Source organism: Emys orbicularis, chromosome 4 (genome assembly GCF_028017835.1).
Source record: "Emys orbicularis isolate rEmyOrb1 chromosome 4, rEmyOrb1.hap1, whole genome shotgun sequence".
Lineage (NCBI taxonomy): Eukaryota > Metazoa > Chordata > Testudines > Emydidae > Emys > Emys orbicularis.
In genome coordinates, this window is record NC_088686.1 from 64,258,292 (window position 1) to 64,278,404 (window position 20,113).

The 20,113-nt window shown below is 43.6% G+C and overlaps 1 protein-coding gene across 1 annotated transcript in view; it reads left to right on the forward strand.

Moving 5' to 3' along the window:
* LOC135877749 (cytosolic phospholipase A2 beta-like) overlaps positions 1-17,998 on the forward strand; it is a 37,992-nt gene extending 19,994 nt beyond the window's left edge. The window contains exons 10-18 of the mRNA XM_065403302.1: positions 139-275; positions 1,867-2,089; positions 2,727-2,844; positions 4,925-5,062; positions 7,129-7,233; positions 8,242-8,433; positions 11,239-11,405; positions 13,146-13,332; positions 17,754-17,998. Coding sequence (XP_065259374.1) covers positions 139-275; positions 1,867-2,089; positions 2,727-2,844; positions 4,925-5,062; positions 7,129-7,233; positions 8,242-8,433; positions 11,239-11,405; positions 13,146-13,332; positions 17,754-17,998 — 1,512 coding nt within the window. The remainder of the gene's footprint in view (positions 1-138; positions 276-1,866; positions 2,090-2,726; positions 2,845-4,924; positions 5,063-7,128; positions 7,234-8,241; positions 8,434-11,238; positions 11,406-13,145; positions 13,333-17,753) is intronic.
* The last annotated feature ends 2,115 nt before the right edge of the window (positions 17,999-20,113 follow it).

A 20,113-nucleotide genomic window follows, 5' to 3' on the forward strand; every position in this document is an offset into this window, starting at 1 on the left:
TCTCCTGAGGACTGACTAAACATTGGCTCTATTTAAGCTTTCTCCGAGAATATCCTCTGACTCCAACCCCAGATCTTCAGTTGTCTTTTCTGGGTAGGCAGGTAGCTAAATGTTAAGGTTAATGTTTGTTTTCAACAGATCCCAGTGATAGCTGTCATGGCAACAGGAGGAAGTGTCAGGGCAATGTCAGCAATGTATGGCCACCTCTTAGGTCTCCAGAAGCTGAATCTCTTGGACTGTGCTACCTATCTCACTGGTACTTCTGGCTCAACATGGTGAGGACAAGAGAGGGGCTTTATTTATTTATTTTTAATTACAGCTCCAGAATGGCTGTGACTCTGACATTTGACAATGCAGTGACAAATGCTTGTAACTTGTTTAGATCCTTCATGTTCTTGAATGCTCCTAGTCCATTGCTAAAACTTGGAGTTGGCTTTTAAAACAATTTCAGTTTAGGACTGCTAAATCTCTCCAAGTTTTGTCTCTTTTTCAACCCCTCTCTTCTAAAAGAACACAAATAATTGTAGAAAGCCTTAGGAGGTTCTACTTGCCCTCACACAGAGATACTCTCTGCTCTTCCCCATCACTTTTGTATATTCCCAGCCTAAGGCTATGGTTACACTACTGCCGGATTGATGCGCCAACGATTGATGCACTGGGGGTCAATTTAGTGGGTCTAGTGAAGACCCGCTAAATCGACTGCAGATCGCTCTCTGGTCAACCCTGGTTACTCCACCTGGAACGAGAAGAGTAAGGTAAGTTGACGAGAGAGTGTCTCCCATCGACCTAGTGTAGTGTAGACACTGCAGTAAATCAACCGAAACTAAATTGACTCCAGCTATGTTATTCACGTATCTGGAGTTGCGTAACTGAGGTCGACTTACCACGGTAGCGTAGACATAGCCTAAGTCATGTATATAAACAGAGGCTTCCAATCCTGGCTCTGCCACTGACTCTTTGGTAAAGTTGGGGAAGTCACTTAGGATTGGAGCTGACCACAGGATGACAGTTCTGTTTTGCAGAAACTTTTGAGGTTTTGAAATTTGGTGTCATTCTGTGCTGGAACAAAAGCAAAACTTTTTGACGATTTTTGTGAAAATGGAATTATATTGAAATGTCTGTTTTTGGATTGAAACCTGATTTTTTATTTATTTATTTATTTATTTTTAGGCGGTGGAGTGTTTAGGTCACTGGCTTGGGAGACCCAGGTTCAAGTCCCAGTTCTGCCTAAGTTAGAACAGTTTTTCATCCCAGATCACACTGAATCAGGCAGGGACTTTGAACCGGGGTCTCCCACAATGCAGGCCAGTGCCCTAACCAGGCTATAGGCTATAAGAAAGCACACTCTCTGTCTCACTTTCTTTCTTCTCCTTCCTGATGAAAACCAGAAAAACTGATATGGCTTCATGAAACGTTTTGGCTTTGCTGAAACAGCATATTGCAGTGAAAATTTCATTTTTGTCATAAATGTTCCAACCAGATGTATTTAGGACAGGAATCCTGCTCCCAGTGCAGTCAGTATAAACCCTGCACTGAGTCCAAGGGGTTAGGAGCAAATGCTTAACAACTCTCCGGGTTTCTCCATCGGCAAAATAGGAATAGCAATTCTGGACACGGGGCCCAATCCAAGCCCTCAGATCCAAACACCCCCAAGCTCTTCAAGGAACACTGGATCTGGATCTGAATACTGTAAACCAAGAACATCCATAAATAATTCTCACCTGCTTCATAGAAGTGTTGTGAGGTTTAATTCATCAAAGTTTGTAAAGTGCCTTGATGTCCTTGAGTGGAAGACACTAGGTAAATGTAATGTGTTTTTATTATTAAACCAATTCTTGTTTTGTTAACATCACCGCTTTGCTTCAGGACCATGACCAACCTGTACAAAAATGCCGACTGGTCACAGAAAACTCTGGAAGGGCCAATCAGTCTAGCAAAGAAACAGGTGATGAAGTGCAAGATGAATGTTATTTCCATGGAGCATCTTAAATATTATCACAAAGAGATGATTAAGAGGGCAAAAGGAGGACATATCTCATCTTTTACAGAGCTGTGGTCACTTGTTCAGGAAGCGTTTTTACATGATGAGGTACGTACAGTGCTTCCTGGAGCATGTACCTGCTATGCCATAGCTAAGGAAAATGATTTCTCTGTTTCTTTGAGCCTTTAATGACAATGTGGGTGCGTGCAAACATATAGTCTCCTAAAATATAACTGTTCAGAAATAGAGGTGGATAAAGTTCACCAAAGTGCCTAAGTCCTATGTTCAAAGGTGACTTAAGATTTTCCAAAGCATCTAGTGATTTTGAGTGCCTCAGTTTTTGAGTGCCCAACTGATTTTCGAAAGGTGCTGAGCAACCATCCTCTGAAAATCAGCCGCCTTTAAAGGTGTCTGCAGTTGGGCACTCAAAAACGGAGTCAACAAAATCACTAATAACTTCTGCAAATTTGCCTCTGCCTCATTAAAGGTCAATAGGAGTTAGGTGCCTAAATCACTCAGATGCTTTTGAAAATGTTACCTGGTGTCAAAAAAATCCAGGCAGAAATCCAGGCAGAGATTTGGAGGCCACTTCTGAAAATACGTCCAATAGATTCATGCATTTGGTATTAACACATCTATTTATGCTGCCCAGGTAGACTGTTGGCAGCTTCTTCTTACTGCATTTCAGATTGTTTGTTTCAATTTTCCTTATGCTCTTTGTGATATTTTGTGTCTCCTTCATTAGCCAGAGGAGAGTAAACTCTCAGACCAGCGCAAGGCTGTGGATCAGGGTCAGAATCCCTTGCCTCTCTATGCAATCCTCAATGTCAAAGCGGAACAAATCAGCACTTTTAAATTTAGAGGTAAGTGTTCCAAGCTTTACCCGTGTTTCTGAATTCAGTTCCTTATGGGTCAGAGAGGCTAAAGAGATTTTGAGAAGGGAAAAAATCCCCTCCTGCTCAGCACCAGTTCTGGAAGGTTCACCTTTTACTGGAGTGAGAAAGGAATGTGTCCTTACCTGGGAACTGCTGGGTGCTCATTACTTTTGAAGATGAGAGGAGATGATTTAGTGGATAGGGCACTTGGACATGGACAGGGAACTTGGATGTAGACTCAGGAGACTGGAGTGTAGTTTCCAGCTGAGCCACAGACTTTGTGTAACCTTGGGCAAATCACTTAATGTACCTTTCAGAGTAGCAGCCGTGTTAGTCTGTATCCGCAAAAATAACAGGAGTACTTGTGGCACCTTAGAGACTAACAAATTTATTAGAGCATAAGCTTTCGTGGGCTACAACCCACTTCTTCGGATGCATATAGCTATATGCATCCGAAGAAGTGGGTTGTAGCCCACGAAAGCTTATGCTCTAATAAATTTGTTAGTCTCTAAGGTGCCACAAGTACTCCTGTTATTTTAATGTACCTTGTGTTTTAGTTCCCCATCTGTAAAATCAGGAGAGTACTTCTCTACTGCCCTTGGATACTACTGTGAGGAGGGCCATATAAATATCTAAACAGGCAATGATCTGATCTTATTTAGAAGCCTGAATCTGGGCTTTGAAGTCCAATGTTAGGCGCACATTTTTTGAAAATCTTGGCCTTAGCATCTGTGATGGTTCTCAGCATGCTCAGGAATGTGAGTCACCTTGTTAAGCGCCAAAACAGTCTCCCGTGGGCTATACTTTGCCTTGCAGCTTAACAATAGGTTCACCCCAGTCCCTGACCCCCCATTTGAATCATTTCATTGTAGAGTCCAGCCCTTATCCACTGAACACTCACAGAAATACTAGGTATTCTGTCCCCAAGGGAACCATGTGCATAGCAGCTTGTCTGATTCAACCCAGGACCAGTTCTTGTATAACATCACAGCACTGAGATTTATAGTGAAAACAATCTATCTTAAGTTTATTATCAAAGGTTAAGATTTAAGAGATAGTGAGTAAGGATAATGGAAACAGAAAGGTTACATATAAAACAAAATCAATACCTGCTTTCTAGAGACTAAACTTAACTTTAACAGAGTAACCATCAGTCTAAAAGCAGTCTTATGTCACCTAAATGTTCTTTACCGTGTTTCCAACCAGGGCAGGTTGGGATCCCATTTTCACAAATGTAACTGCATTGCCTTCCGCAAGTGCAGGATCAAGGGGTGTCCTTTTGCCTTCTCCTTATATCCCCAAAGTTCATCGTTTGTCCCCAGAGTCAGGACAACTCCCTGTGGTTCAGTCTCTGATGTCTTGCCTCCCTGTTGACTTTCCATCTCCCTGTTGACTTTATATGTAAATAGGGCTTCAATTGTGTTGACTTACAATGCTACACGTGAACCAAGATAGATAGGTGGATATATACCCTTTGTCTGGAAAAAAAACCATTTGTCAACCATACTTTGATTCAGACGTTAGGAGCATGTTTTCATTATGCATACGCAACTTTTTACATAATAGCCACACAGACATTTCACAATAATATTAATGATCAGCATGATCCTGGTTTTCATGTAAGATCTTACATGACGTGGTTTATGGATAAATACCATGAAAGCAGTGTGTTGGGGTAATGAGTTTGTCAGGCCTGTTAGGAGTCGCTGTTACACAACAGTGAACCTGTTGCCAGTTGGCACCAATTGGCCTCTATGTCAGAGTATCCAGATTCATTCAATCCTGGGCTTCCACCCAGGGCTTCATCAGTGGGTCTCTCAACTCTTATCTGGAGAGACAATATTCTCCTGAGATGAGAAACCAATTTAGTCTCCATGTACATCAGCTCCAAATGTTAATGAAGAGGGTAGTAGGGCTTATCATATACAAGCTACTGTCAGCACAGAGGAGCTGGGAGGAACAAAATTGTTCGATTTGTGAATTGCTTTATCCATCTGCGTAAGTCTCATTTTCTTTTCCTACTCTCTTAGCATTATAATAAAAACCTTGTGTGTCAATCCTTTTGTAGAATGGGTGGAGTTCTCACCTTACGAGGTGGGATTCCAGAAATACGGAGCCTTCATTCGATCAGAAAATTTTGACAGTGAGTTCTTCATGGGGAGGTTGGTGAAGAAACTCCCAGAGTCTCGGATCTGCTTTCTGGAAGGTGACCTATTATTCATGGAATATAGCCTAATGAAAACACCATAGAGAACATAAATGTGGCACTGGCTAGCCACTGGCCTATATATTGCAGTCCTAAACAGCCAGACTCCTAGGATCAAATTTACCCAGATCCAATGGAGTCGAGTACTGCCAACCTCAAAAGTTCAAAAATCATGATTCGGTCTCCCTAAAATAATGAGAGTTTAAAAAAATTATATTGTGTTTTTGATCTATCTTTTAATTTTTGAACTCCCCCTGCCCCCTCCCCCACTGACACGATCAGAGTTGCCAACTCTTCCAAATACAGAGTTGGCTGGTTTTGGCTCTCGCAGAGATCCAGCTTTTCCTCAAATCCCAAATTTCAAAATAATTAATTCTGTGCCCTGCAGCCCCACATCTACCCACCCCCCAGCCCAGAAATGAATTATGTACTTACCAGCCCCCACGTCCATTCTCCCCTACCAGCCCCCACACCTGCCCATCCCATAGACCACCAATTAGTGATGCATTCCCAGCCCCTCATCACTTCTGTCCCACCATTCCTACATCTGCCCCTTGCCCATCTGTCTACCTCTGGTCCTCCTGCAGCTCCAGGGATTCTTCACCCCTTTCCCAGACCTGGTGGCACAGGGATGGAGGGGGAGGAGCAGCCAACAGAGCCAATCCATTTTTCATGGGAAGGGAGGAGGAAGCAGAGTCACCCTGAGCTGCTGGGGTCTTTCTGCTCCCTCCTCTCCTGTGACAATGGTGTCAACTTTCCCCTGCCCTACCCCCAAACTCCTCTTGACTCTTGAGGGGAGAGAGCCATCATTGGTTGCTCTTCCCCAGGAGGCAGGCATGTGGGGAAGGCAGCCAATCAGAACGGGTTTCTCCCCCCCCTTTAAGCAGGGCTGAAATCCATGCAAGGGCAGGAGCTTCTGGCATCACTAACTGGCTCCACTAGGGGCTAAAACTGTCTTACTCTCATTGCAAGAGATGGCAACACTGGCAGTCGCACCATGATTGAGTTTGGCCTCTTATGTGTGTGCATGGAGGGAACAAACCCTGCATTGAGGGCACAAGAAGTGGGAACTCCTTGCACCCCAATACACCTACACAAGTCCTCACAATCTGATCCTGTACCTGTCAAATTCCCATTGAACAGATACATGCCTTCATTTATAAATAGAAGTAATAACACTTGATTAGATAACTCCCTCTTGGGTGCTGGTGATTTCATGCAAGAGAAAAGCGCGCTGTTGGGGAGCAGCAGATGTCTCTGGGTCTCATTTACATAGTAAATGCTGCCCCTGTGGGGTCTCTGCAGTGCTGTGGTAGCCATCTCTCTTGAAACAGTACCTGGAACCATGCTAGATGTGCCACAGCTGAGGCAAGCTCCGTATTTGCTTCTGTTGCTAAGGCCTTATTAGCCCTCACACCTGGTGGAGCTCAATGCTGTTCCTCAACTGCCTTCAACACCAGGCTGCTCCCACAGTCCCAGACACCTTGCTTCTGTGCCCCATGCCTCCCAACTGCCATCCTAGCATCCACCCCCAAATCTTCCCCTGCTGGTGCCCTCTCACTCTCTTCAGCCCGATGGAAAGAGCAACAACAGCTACACCCTTAGCAGATGTTACTAATAATAGATTCACTACATTGTGCTCTGCTGGTCTATTACTGACCCAAAGACCAGTTCACAGAAGGGTCTTAGGTTCATTCTGCTTCATCACACCTTTTTGTCAATATTATACCCTCTATCTCCACTAATACACATGGGCATTAGAAGAGCTCTTTTGGGTGGGTGAAGTCTGTACTTTGCTGCCCTCCAGTAGAGTGAGAGAATGCAATGTTCACCAGCATCTGAGGAGGAGCTTTTCTTGTCTGAGCTCTGCCAATCTTTGTAGCCGAAGTCCCAGATTTGCTATTTTATCTAGGGCACTATGTTACAGCACAATCAACTCAGACTACTTAATTATACTCAACATGGGTTCTTGTAAGTAAAAATTCATGACATTTTTATCCAGATGAGATAAACCACTGGTTAACTTGAGCTGATATGGTGTTTCTCTCATGTGGTTGGACTTGCAGGTATCTGGACTAATGTTTTTACTCGGAATTTGCTGGATTGCTTATACTGGTCCTCAAATTCAGATGAATTCTGGGACCACTGGGCCAAAGACATGGTAGATATGGGTAAGAGTTTAAAGCGTTTTAAGATCAACATATATTCTTGCGTTAACTGACCACGTAGTTCCCATTATCAAGGAGAGGATTAGGAGAAGATACATTTCTCCTACTTCTGCTAATGAACCCTCACAAACTCTCTAAACACCAGTGCATTACTTGTATTCTGTCATTCCACTGTGGTTACCAGTGGATCCCCCAGTATGATTTTCACTTATATCAGATTTACTCCGATAGCATTGTGATAGTATGGGAGTCTTCCCCTTGTGACAGAAATGAGTTCATTCTGCACGGAGGCCATGTAGGACTCTGATACCAGTATATTACAGTGTAACCTTTTGTCTGCCTCTTCCTCAGCTGACCAATATTGTGTTGCCATTGTTTCATATTCGGTAATGGCGCTGGGTCAGTAGCACTGCCCTTGCCTTATTTTTGTGTCTTTTAAACAATTGAAATGGAAACTCTTGTAAAGATCAAAATAGGACCAAAATCAAATAGGACCAAGAATCCTAAAGTGCTAGTATCATCCTACTAGCCAAAAACAACTTATCACTCACCTTTCCATTCACCTGGTGACCCTTCCAATCTCATCCTGTTGAACCCAGCCATATTTAAGTGCTAATTTAAAATGTTTTGATTAGTTTTAATTTTGCTCTCAAACCACTAGTCCACTTCAACTGTGACTATGCAAAGGGTGGGGCAATTGGTGATGTCAGGCTGTCAGCAGGGCTATGAAGCAAGCATGTCATTTGAAAGACTAGAAGTTGGAAATTGTTCTTTAAATAAAAAAGAATCAAATATGATCAACTGTTTCATTAAAGTGTGTGTGTGTGTGTGTGTGTGTGTGTGTGTGTGTGTGTGAGAGAGAGAGAGAGAGAGAGAGAGAGAGGTGCACAGACAAAGAAACAAGAAGAGCGTTGACCCACGAAGTAGACAGAGAGGGTGATGAGCCCAAGAAAGGAACATTCCATATTCTTTGTCAAAGTTCTCTCTTACCCTCCTTTTTCTATTTCCCAGGTAGAGAAAATAATGCTTCTGATGACTCTTCCATTGTCATCAAGTCTCCATGTTCCATATCAGGGAACCTTTGCGAAATCTTTAATGACATTCTAACCACCCGCCCACTACTGGAAGAGACTCATAACTTCTTGAGAGGCCTAGAATTTTACAAGGACTATCTCCAACAGAAAGGATTTATTGAATGGAAAGGTAACTGCAACTAAACATTAGCTGCACTTTTGAGGTATCATCTCAGGTCAAGGGATATGACTAATGGCAATAACAAAAACGTAACAAGTCATTATGTGTTAGAGATGAGTGAATGGGTCGGCTGAAAATATGAATCTGCCCGTATATGCTGCCTTTGTGCCTGGTGAACCAGCCACTCTGGGACCTTATCCCTGGAACGCAGGCAAGAGGATGAGGTTGACCCCTGTGTACCTCCAAGCTCCTTGCAGGTTCTGGCTCCCACCTGTCCAACTCTGGCTGCCATTGTACCCTCAGCCTTGCTGGCAGTGGCAGATCCTTCTGCTGCTGTTGTCAGTTGGATTCAGGTAGAGCCCACAACGTGCTAGGTGTTTTCCAAATGCACAACATGAGAGAGTCCCTGTCCCAAAGAGCTCACATCCTAAGAAAACCAGCAACATCTGAAGTGTGGGGGGAGAGGGATAAAACATACAATCAAATAAACAGTATCAAGAGCATCATCAGCTGGAATATTTGTGAAGGCAACCTAGTAGGAATGGGTCTTGAGGAGGGATTTGCAGGAGGAGAGCATAGTAGCCTTGCAGATTAGTTCAGGGAAGGTGTCCCATGCATAAGACGCGGCATGGAGGAAAGCACGCAGTCTGTTGTAGGAAGAGTGAACAATTGATCAGGTGTTGCAACCTCTTTTTGCTACTTCAGTGAAGCCAATAAAAGGTTAGGTCCAAGAGCCCATTTTTAGAACAGAGGCAGGAGGAGAGGTCATCTACATGTGCAGGAATGATATAAGAACATAAGACTGGCCCTACTGGGTCAGACCAAAGGTCCATCTAGCCCAGTATCCGGTCTTCCAACAGTGGCCAATGCCAGGTGCCCTAGAGGGAATGAACAGAACAGGTCATCATCAAGTGATCCCTCCCCTGTTGCCCATTCCCAGCTTCTGGCAAACAGAGGCTAGCAACACCATCCCTGCCCATCCTGGCTAATAGCCATTGATGGACCTATCCTCCATGAACTTATCTAGTTCTTTTTTGAACCCTGTTATGGGCTTGGCCTTCACAACATCCTCTGGCAAGGAGTTCCACAGGTTGAATGTGCGCTGTGTGAAAAAAAACTTCCTTTTGTTTCTTTTAAACCTGCTGCCTATTAATTTCATTTGGTGACCCCTAGTTCACCAAACTATGTGAGTGTTATGAGTTATAAGGGTAGGCTTTCTAGGTGCAGTTTATTTTATTTTAAAGAGTTTTCTTTAGATGAGACCTACCTGAAACCTCAGGCCTGGGTTTAACTCGACTTTTTTATCAGCCAGGTGGTGGTTGGAGAGGGAAGAAGAGAGCTCATGAATGGCCTCATTTTTGCTGTGGTAAATTTGTGAAATGAGAACAGGGAATTTCACACTGTGAAATAATTAATGACTCCAGTTGACTCCCTTGAGGGATTTTAATGGGAAAGATTTATTTAAAGCTCTTTTTGAGTTTGAATATATAAGAGGGGACTCTCCCAATGAAGTGCTTACTTTAATTCAGATTTCCAGTGAAAAGTAAGTACAGGACACTTTCAACACAGTGATATGCAGATGGGGGTTTGGGTTGGGGGTGGAATTTTAAATTAATAATATACACCCAACCAAAAGGAACTGAAACGTAAACCCCCTTCCTGTTTTTGGTGTGTGAATCAGCAAGTGACTTTGCCTCATTAAATCAGGATCTTGAATTCCTAGCAGCCGTGAATGTTACATTTTTACAGAATTATTTGCTAATTTTAACAGTGGGATATGGAAACATAAGTTATTACTTCAAGATGCTGTCAAAGATGCATTCCAAAATGTGGAACACCTTACAGTTATTATACATATTTTAAATCAACTCTATTGTATGTTTCTATGGCAGACAGGTCAGCAGAAATGAAATATACTAAAAATTACATAAAGCAGCTGTGTGATCTAGCTGTTAACTCCTGCTTCTGACTACAAACTAGTCAGGGCTCCAGGGTTCTGTTCCTGGCTTTGCCAGTCTTTCATTTTGTGACCCTGGGCAAATCATTTAGGATCATATTCTGATATCCTTTCTCATGCTGAATAGTGCCTTACTCCCAGGGAGTAAGATAATGGCATTTACCACCAGGGAATGGTAATAGACTTAGAATGGGGAAGCCAAATGGACTGAACTACTGGTGGAGTGATGTGCTACTCAAGATATCAGGATCTGGGCCTTATATCTCTGCATGCCTCAGTTTACCCATCTGTAAAATCCATCTAGTAATATTTACCTACTTTTTAGGAATAGTGAGGCTTAATTAATTTTCATAAGTACTATAAGATCCTTGGATAAGAGATGCTATACATTTGAACTATGATATTTTGTTGCTGTTAGAAACATAAGAATGCAAGAAAAGGTAACTTGCAAATATTTGGATTTGAGAATTACACTAGACAGGTTACATTCTGATTTTCAAGCAGAGAGAAGGATCTCTTGTTCTGAGATTGCAAAAGCAAAAGTTCAAAAGACATTCTCTCCCATGTGATATATTAAAACAGAGAATGGAGAAGAGGTAGGAAGGCGAGACAGGAGAAAACTACTCTAGACGTTATGTTGTGAAGAGTAGTATTAAAAGAAACTAGTTGAGGGGTCAGATATAGAGGGAACGTAACCTCAGGAGGCAATTATGAGGAGTTGAAAAGCATGTTACAACAGTATTAAAATTACTGCAAGATACCACTTAATACTCTCTTGTCTTTTTGTTTTTTCTTGTTCTTAGAAAATAGTCCATTGTTCCTAGTGATACAGTGATTAAAATGCAGTTATCTTTCAGACACTGTGCTGGATATATCCCCTAACAAACTGACTCCACGGGAGAAACATCTCTGCCTAATAGATGTTGGCTATTTCATTAACACCAGTTGCCCACCGCTTCTCAAGCCAGAGAGGAACGTGGATGTCATCATCTCACTTGATTACTCGATGGGCAATATGTTCCAGGTGAGACGATTCAAATTCACTATTGCTTGTAGCACTGATGGCACCTTTCCTACAAGGCTTGCCTGCCATTTTTATTTTGTTTTTAACAGTACAGTTATAATAGGATTTGAACTCAGTAGTCTGAAGTCCACTATCACAGTGGTACAAAAGAGGAGTAATTCCTGATGTCAGAAAATTAATACCCATGTAGAACTGTTATAAGCAGTTGCTGAATTAGGTCCAATATCTTTTGCCACCAAACTAAACAGTGTTTAGTTAATAACCACCAAGAGGCTCCCATTATTTTCCTCTTCATGGGAGAGCAAACTAGTCAGAATGGCCAAAACACCAGTAAAAATGCACAGAAAAGGTATAATGTTCCAACAAAGCCTATCTCCAGTTTACATCAAGATCCTCCCCTACATACATGGTTTCATGAAAAAATGAGGTTATCTATTATGTTTTACATCTTTAATAGGAATGTGAGGAGAATTAGCCTGCTTTTTCCTTCCATTTTGACAGTGAGTGGCTCCATATATATGGCACAATCATTTCCATGTTGGATTAGTGCACAGTGAATTGCTTAGAGTTACATACATAGACCGCTGGAAAATTCAGTCATTCCAGAGCGTAGTAGCTCAGATATTTAGTGTTCCTTGCAAGGAGTGTAGTAAATCTTTGCTCCACAGACTGCACTAGGTTCTAGTTCAGGGGTGGGCAAACTACGGCCCGTGGGCCCGATCCGGCCCGCGAGCTGTTTTAAGCCAGCCCGAGAGCTCCTGCTGGAGAGCAGGGTTGTGGGGCTTGTCCCGCTCTGGCACTCCAGTCGGGGCGCTGGGTTGGGGGCCGCACCACGTGGCTTGGCTCCGCTCCGGCACACCAGCCGGGGCACTGGGTTGGGGGCAGCACCACTCCTGGAAGCTGCGTCGGGGTGCTCCAATGGGAGCTGCAGGGGTGGTGCCTGCGGATGGGGCAGTGTGCAGAGCCTCCTGGCCGCACCTCCACATAGGAGCCAGAGAAGGGACATGCCACTGCTTTTGGGAGCCGCTTGAGGTAAGCGCTGCTCGAAGCCTGCACCCCCGAGCCATATTTTGCTTACCTTGGATTGGTTTATGAAGAATGATGCTTTACTGAGTATTGTAAAGGCACCTAGAAGCAGATGGACAGGGACATTTTACTAATGGGATAAAGTACAAAGTACACACAGGGGAACATGCCAGTGCTTGATTCTCTTCAGCTACTATAACAGTTCCTACCAAGGATGGATAGTACGGGTGAGCTTGAAACAAAACCTTGGCATTGAACATCCCTCTCTTGATAATGGACTGAACAAACACCTTGGCTCAGACATTTCCATACTTTTGGAAAATTCAGATGTGCCCTATGTCTAATAGAGAAAAATTGTAACCCTTTTCCCCTCTTGCCACAAGCCCCTTTCATTACTCTGTGTGGGGTTTGTTTATAAAGTATGGATGGGATTTTCAAAACACTCAGAGTTGGCCTAATTCTGCCCCCACTAAAATCTAGACTAAAACTGCCACCAACTTCAATGGAAACAGAGTTAAGCCAGTGCTGGAAATTCCCACCCTCTGAGCTTTAATAACACGGAGGCTTTTGGTCAGGCAGCCGTATAGGGTGTTTGTATCATTCAGTATTGTGCCTCGTGTGGTTTCAGAGTAATTCAGTGTCACTTGTTACAGGAAAGCCTTAGTCTAGTCTTTTGTGGGGGTTCTAATGTGGTCTTATTCTGTGTCTAACCAGCAATTAGAGATAACATACAGATATTGCAAAACACAAGGAATCCCATTCCCCAAAATTGAGCTGAGTGAGGAAGACAAGAAGAATCCCAAGGAATGTTACGTGTTTTCAGAGGCAGAGAACCCCAGAGCTCCCACAGTGCTCCACTTCCCATTGGTGAACAACACTTTCAAGGACTACAAGGAACCTGGTAAGTTCATTGTCAACAGGAAACAATCATTTTACTACACTTTGTGTGACCCGTCTTCCCACATCTGATTTCCCATTTGTCCTGCTCACCTCTGTTCTGTCCTCCCTGGGCTGAGTGCCTGTTTTTTGACTGCACTCTCCAGTGACCTAACATATAACAGCAAAAGCTTTGGCAGAGCCAAGTTTGAGCAGACACATGGAGATTGATGCAGACTAGCAAACAATGTCAGAATAAATGATGCTCTGTGGCTTTTGCATGTGAAAAGCGTGGAGGGGGCTGGGTTGTAATGGGGGATGGGATAAGAGAATTTTTGGCTGACTCAGCTAGAATTCTTCCTGGACTCTGGGGGAAGAACATATTAGAGTAGCAGCTTCCCCCCTTTGTAAATGGGTACATCCGCGCTGGTCCAGCTCTGCTCTCTCCCTGACGCTCCCATGACCTACGGGGAGGCAAGCACCACCTCTAGCACTGCTCAGTCTCTGCACCAAGATTGTGCTTAAATCTCTGTAGATATTTTAGCAGCAGACTGTTCCCTCAAAAGGTGCCTTGAAATTGATGCCTTAAGCCGCAAAGGACACTTTAAAGCTAGAAGGATTCAGTAGGTACCCAGTTTTCTAAACAGCTGTGGGACACCCTGAAAAAAAGCAACAGGCAATGTTCTATCTATGCCTGTGCAGACATTCCAATTGTAAATACTCTGACCTTTTAAAATAATGAATTGATTTTATTCAACCTTGGAATGATTTGCCTTTCCCAGTGAGGATGGTGAAGCCAGCCAGGCTTGAGGTTTCTAGCTGCAGCCCTTTTGAGCTCTCAGTGCAAAATTTCAAATCCGACCTGAAGCAAACTGGGTTTTTTAGATGAGTTCGCAAAGAAAAATACTCTAATTGTTAAATCGATTCTGTTCAAGCTTTGCAGAAAAATTCATTTGCTCTGGGACAACTGCATGGAAAACTTTTCCCCAGAAGGAATGTTTGGAGAAAGTTATGAGCAACTAAAAAATAAGCGGTTAAGAAAAATGTCTCCACTGTTACTATAATTTCCCGTGGAACACTAATACTAGTGTTAAACACAGGATAAACAGATACACTGTGACTAAATCCGGTTTAGAAACTTTACAGGTTAGTAATCAACTTATTAGGAAGAAGGCTGGAGCCGGTCCATGGGGACAGAGAAAGCTTCACAGAGTAATGCACGTTCAGGCAAAGCTGTTGAACACAGCAGAGCAGGTCAAACAGAGGCTTTCACAGTTCACTTAATGAAAAGCAGCTGAGAGTGTGTGGAAGGAATGCAGGAGTTTAGCTTCTCAGTGCCCGAGGCCCAAACCTGTGAGTTATGAGTCATACCGGTTTGCCTCCAAAGAGTAATTTATTCATAGATCTGGGCTTCAAGCTGACAGGTCAACTGTAAAAGTGTGCATTTGGGGAATGGGAGGTCTAGTGATTTCAACTTTAAAGGTGGTAATTTTCATTTCTGGCTGAGTGGGAGACACCCCAGAGAGCTTTTTATTTAATCATTTGATTTTGGCTAGGTGGCCAGTTTTGAAAAGTTGTCCCTTTAAAATGAAAATCCTGCATTTGTATGCTAAAAACAAGCAGTGGCATCTACAATGTAGGTGGTTGGCACAGAAAATGTGGCTCGTGATGCTAGAGCACTAAAAGATCCATTTGAGGCAAAGTGTTAGCACATCACCAGAAATTCTACATAGTATTATTCAGTATTATTCCTAGCCTGGAAATCAAACTTACAGGAAAAACTGACAATCCAAGTTAGAGTGTGGAAGTCAGCTGATACTTCATAAGCATAGTGTAGGTGTCAATTTCACATGGGTCAGGTGGATATTGCAGATAACATCTCACATATGGCCTGTTTAGCGCCCTAGCAGAGATCGTACAAAATTAGATTGATTTATAATTAATGGAGATATCCCATCTCCTAGAACTGGAAGGGACCTTGAAAGGTCATCAAGTCCAGTCCCCTGCTTTCACTAGCAGGACCAAGTACTGATTTTGCCCCAGATCCCCAAGTGGCCCCCTCAAGGATTGAACTCACAACCCTGGTTTAGCAGGCCAATGCTCAAACCACTGAACTATCCCTCCCCCCCCAAGGCTTGATCTGGGCAGGTTGCTTTCAGGCTGCAAATAAATTAGATTCTCTTGCAAAATGAGAGGAAGGAAGCGTAACTCCAAACTCAAAAGCATAAATATTTGGTTTCTGTAGTCCTTGGATGCAGTAAACAGGATTTCCTGATATGAAGTGCTAAATAAATAATAAAACTTACCAGGAGCATTGGACTGTTGGATACTGGCACATTTGGGGTATGGTGTTAAACTGGAGAATCATAGAATATCAGGGTTGGAAGGGACCTCAGGAGGTCATCTAGTCCAACCCCCTGCTCAAAGCAGGACCAATTCCCAACTAAATCATCCCAGCCAGGGCTTTGTCAAGCCGGGCCTTAAAAACCTCCAAGGAAGGAGATTCCACCACCTCCCTAGGTAAAGCATTCCAGTGCTTCACCACCCTCCTACTGAAATAGTGTTTCCTAATATCCAACCTAGACCTCCTCCACTGCAATTTGAGACCATTGCTCCTTGTTCTGTCATCTGCCACCACTGAGAACAGCCGAGCTCCATCCTCTTTGGAACCCCCCTTCAGGTAGTTGAAAGCAGCTATCAAATCCCCTCTCATTCTTCTCTTCTGGGGACTAAACAATCCCAGTTCCCTGAGCCTCTCCTCATAAGTCATGTGCTCCAGACCCCTAATAATTTTTGTTGCCCTCCGCTGGACTCTTTCCAATATTTCCACATCCTTCTTGTAGTGTGGGGCCCAAAACTGGACACAGTACTCCAGATGAGGCCTCACCAATGTCGAATAAAGGGGAATGATCACGTTCCTCGATCTGCTGGCAATGCCCCTACTTATACAGCCCAAAATGCCATTAGCCTTCTTGGCAACAAGAGCACACTGTTGACTCATATCCAGCTTCTCGTCCACTGTGACCCCTAGATCCTTTTCTGCAGAACTGCTACCTAGCCATTCGGTCCCTAGTCTGTAGCAGTGCATAGGATTCTTCCGTCCTAAGTGCAGGACTCTGCACTTGTCCTTGTTGAACCTCATCAGGTTTTTTTTGGCCCAATCCTCTAATTTGTCTAGGTCCCTCTGTATCTGATCCCTACCCTCCAGCGTATCTACCATGCCTCCCAGTTTAGTCTCATCTGCAAACTTGCTGAGAGTGCAGTCCACACCATCCTCCAGATCATTAATAAAGATATTAAACAAAACTGGCCCCAGGACCGACCCTTGGGGCACTCCGCTTGAAACCGGCTGCCAACTAGACATGGAGCCATTGATCACTACCCGTTGAGCCCGACGATCTAGGCAGCTTTCTATCCACCTTACAGTCCATTCATCCAGCCCATACTTCTTTAACTTGGCGGCAAGAATACTGTGGGAGACCGTATCAAAAGCTTTGCTAAAGTCAAGGAATAACACATCCACTGCTTTCCCCTCATCCACAGAGCCAGTTATCTCATCATAGAAGGCAATTAGGTTAGTCAGGCACGACTTTCCCTTGGTGAATCCATGCTGACTGTTCCTGATCACTTTCCTCTCCTCTAAGTGTTTCATAATTGATTCCTTGAGGACCTGCTCCATGATTTTTCCAGGGAGCAGGAAAAATCTTTCATCTTTCTAATGAAGATGTGATACCTGATGGCTGGAGGAAGGCAGATTGATATGCAGAAGACTCCTCGCCCCCTTCCACTCTTCCATGTGCGACAGGCTTGGACTCTGTTGATTTATTCTTTTCTGCCTCCTGTAGCACTGCATGGATTTACCTACTGGCAGAATTTGACCCAAATGGCCTGAATTTCAGAAGTATCGAGCACCAGCAGCTCCCGCTAATTTGAGCAGGAATTGTGTGCAAGGAAGGGGCACTTGAGAATCAGGCCAGTAGTGTTCAGAAAAGGCCTATAGGCCTAATTCTGCACTCAGTGTGATGTCAAGCCAGCGCATTGAAATTAATGGAATTACTTCATATTTATGCCAGTTTAACTGAGAGGGGAAAAAATTGGCCCACTGCCTCCGATGTATTTTTGTTCCTTCTCTGTTTTTGACATTGATTTGTCATCAGGTTTAAAGTCAGAGTTTGAAACGCAGACGTATTATACTTAGCTTCATCAAAAAACACCTATTTATGCCCGCAGGATATTCACAGAGTTAGAATCCTCTTTTGACCAATCAGACTGCTCCATTTATACCAGCCCTCATCTAATGACCAGTTATTTAACCGGTCATTAGCACTTAACAGAAAATGGTGACTGCTATTGCTATTGAGAATGTTATGTGCGCCAGACACACATTTTCCTGTCTTTCGTATTCAAGATTCAGCTCACAGTGGTGGCTTTTCTCTTCCTCTGCAGGGGTGAAGCGCAGTCCCTTGGAGATGAAGGATGGTGATATAAATTTGACCAACAATAACTCACCATATTATTTTACAAAACTGGTGTACTCTGCAGAAGACTTTGACAAACTGGTAAATCTGAGTAGCTACAACATCCTCAATAACAAAGACCTGATTCTACAGTCCATCCAGAGGGCTATGGCATGGAGGAGAACCAGCATGAGTGGACGTTTACCCACCGGTTCTGAAGTTCAATCTGCCTAGGCAGTATTTCTGCATCATCTACCTGCTGTAGGTTACAGTGTTCTGCCAATATTTTACCGGAGGCACTGCTGATTACCTATTACATTGTATGAAGTGATATGGCATCTGTGTATTTCTCATCTTGTCCATTTCAAATTGTCTTAGCTGTAAACAAGTTTTATTAAAAAAATCCAGTTTTTGCAGCCATACCAATCTCAGGCTATGTTCTTATAAGCTCCAAGGGTGGGACCTAGTTAGTGGTTGATAGGAGACCTCCCAGGAAATCCCGGTGGTAGTTCAGTGAGTTACACTCTTCTCTCAGTGGCTGGGTCACTACAAAAAAATAATTTTCCCTCTGTTGATATTCACCCCTTCTTGTCAACTGTTGGGAATGGGCCACATCCACCCTGATTGAATTGGCCTCGTTAGCACTGACCCCTCCCCCCCCACACTTGGTAAGGCAACTCCCATCTTTTCGTGTGCTGGATATTTATACCTGCCTACTTTTTTTCACTCCATGCATCTGATGAAGTGGGCTTTAGCCCACAAAAGCTTCTGCCCAAATAAATTTGTTAGTCTCTAAGGTGCCACAAGGACTCCTTGTTGTTCTTGCTGATACAGACTAACACGGCTACCACTCTGAAACTCTTCTCTCAGTACTGAGCCGATGCCTCCTCCCCCCCCCCCATCCCCTCATGGTGTTGCGGGAATGTTGTCAGAGGTGCGGAGTTTGGGAAGATACATTACAAACAAAAGCCCTGACCACTTGCGGTCATGAAAGTCCTGATTTTCAGAGGTATGGAGCACTTAAACTCCCATTGAAGTTAAAGGGATCCATGTGGGCTCAGCACTGGAGACCAGGCCATACAAGAGTGAAAAGAGTTAGGGTAGCATGGCCAAATTCTAATGGGAGAATTCCATTCTACCTACCTTCCCCTTGTGGCTTAGTGGGAAAAAATATTCTTTCCTTCCATTGCCTCAAACAAATGGACACAGAAATGGGGTCACATTCTACCATCCAAGGTCAGATACATTTCAGTGAAATAAGCTTTAGAGAGTTAGTAAAATGATTCTGAGATCCTGCTGGTGGAAACATGCTATAGTTTAAATGATTTTTATTAACTACTTTGTGTGTGGTGCTTTTAAAGAATATCATGGGCCAAATTCAGCCCTGAAATAAGTGGCTGTAATGGAGACATGTCTGAGTCACTTTTACTAGGCCAAGAAGACATAAGTCGAGATGTTCTTATTCCTTTGTACAAACTGAGCTCGGAGCAAAGTTAATACAGAATAAAGTAAGAGTAAACAGCTATGGCATTTTTTACACAGGAAATTTGTCCTTTACAAAACCATCACCTATATCATCCTATGCAAAGTATTTTTTAATAGGTGGGATGGAGAAATATTTAACATTTAGCCAAAATAAAAAAGGGAAAATGCTTCATACCGCTTTGCTGAAAGAAAAACAAAGAAAATTGAATCTGGTTTTCATTTAATTATGAATACACTGAAGAATGTGACTTGGAACTAGGGGGACAGACTTCGTAACCTTTCGGTACATTAAAAGGATGTTGAAACTTTTCTGAACAGAACACACAGCATTTACAAACCAGAGCTTCAGCTGGGGCAAATCAGCATCGCGCTACAGAAGTCAAAGGAGTTACAGTGACTTAGGATCTGGTTCATACTATCTAAGAGTTTTTTCAATCCATATTCATCCTTGGTCCTCCAAGAAAAACCTACATTCCTATGTATTGTAGATGTAAGCAGGGTCTAAATGAACTGAATTAATTCTCCCCTGACAGCTAGCAGGGAGGGGGAGAGACTTTAGGAGCAAGCTGTATTTACATGAACACACCTATTCTGATTAGATATCCAGTAGATAGAGTGGGGTTGCTCAAAGGAATCAACTTTGGCTGATGTTGGCGGGGGGGGGGGGGGGGGGGGAGGTGGCGAGGAGCAGTGGCCAGTCAACTCAAGTGCTCAGATGGGAGAGCAAGCAAGGTGCCTTCTTCGTGGGGTGGGAGCAGGGCCCACCTTGTGCCCCCCCCCCCAGCCCTGTGGCAGCTCGGCACCCCCTCCCCCGCGGCAGTTCCTCCCGGCCCGGGGAGCCGTGCGGCAGATCCCACTCCAGCT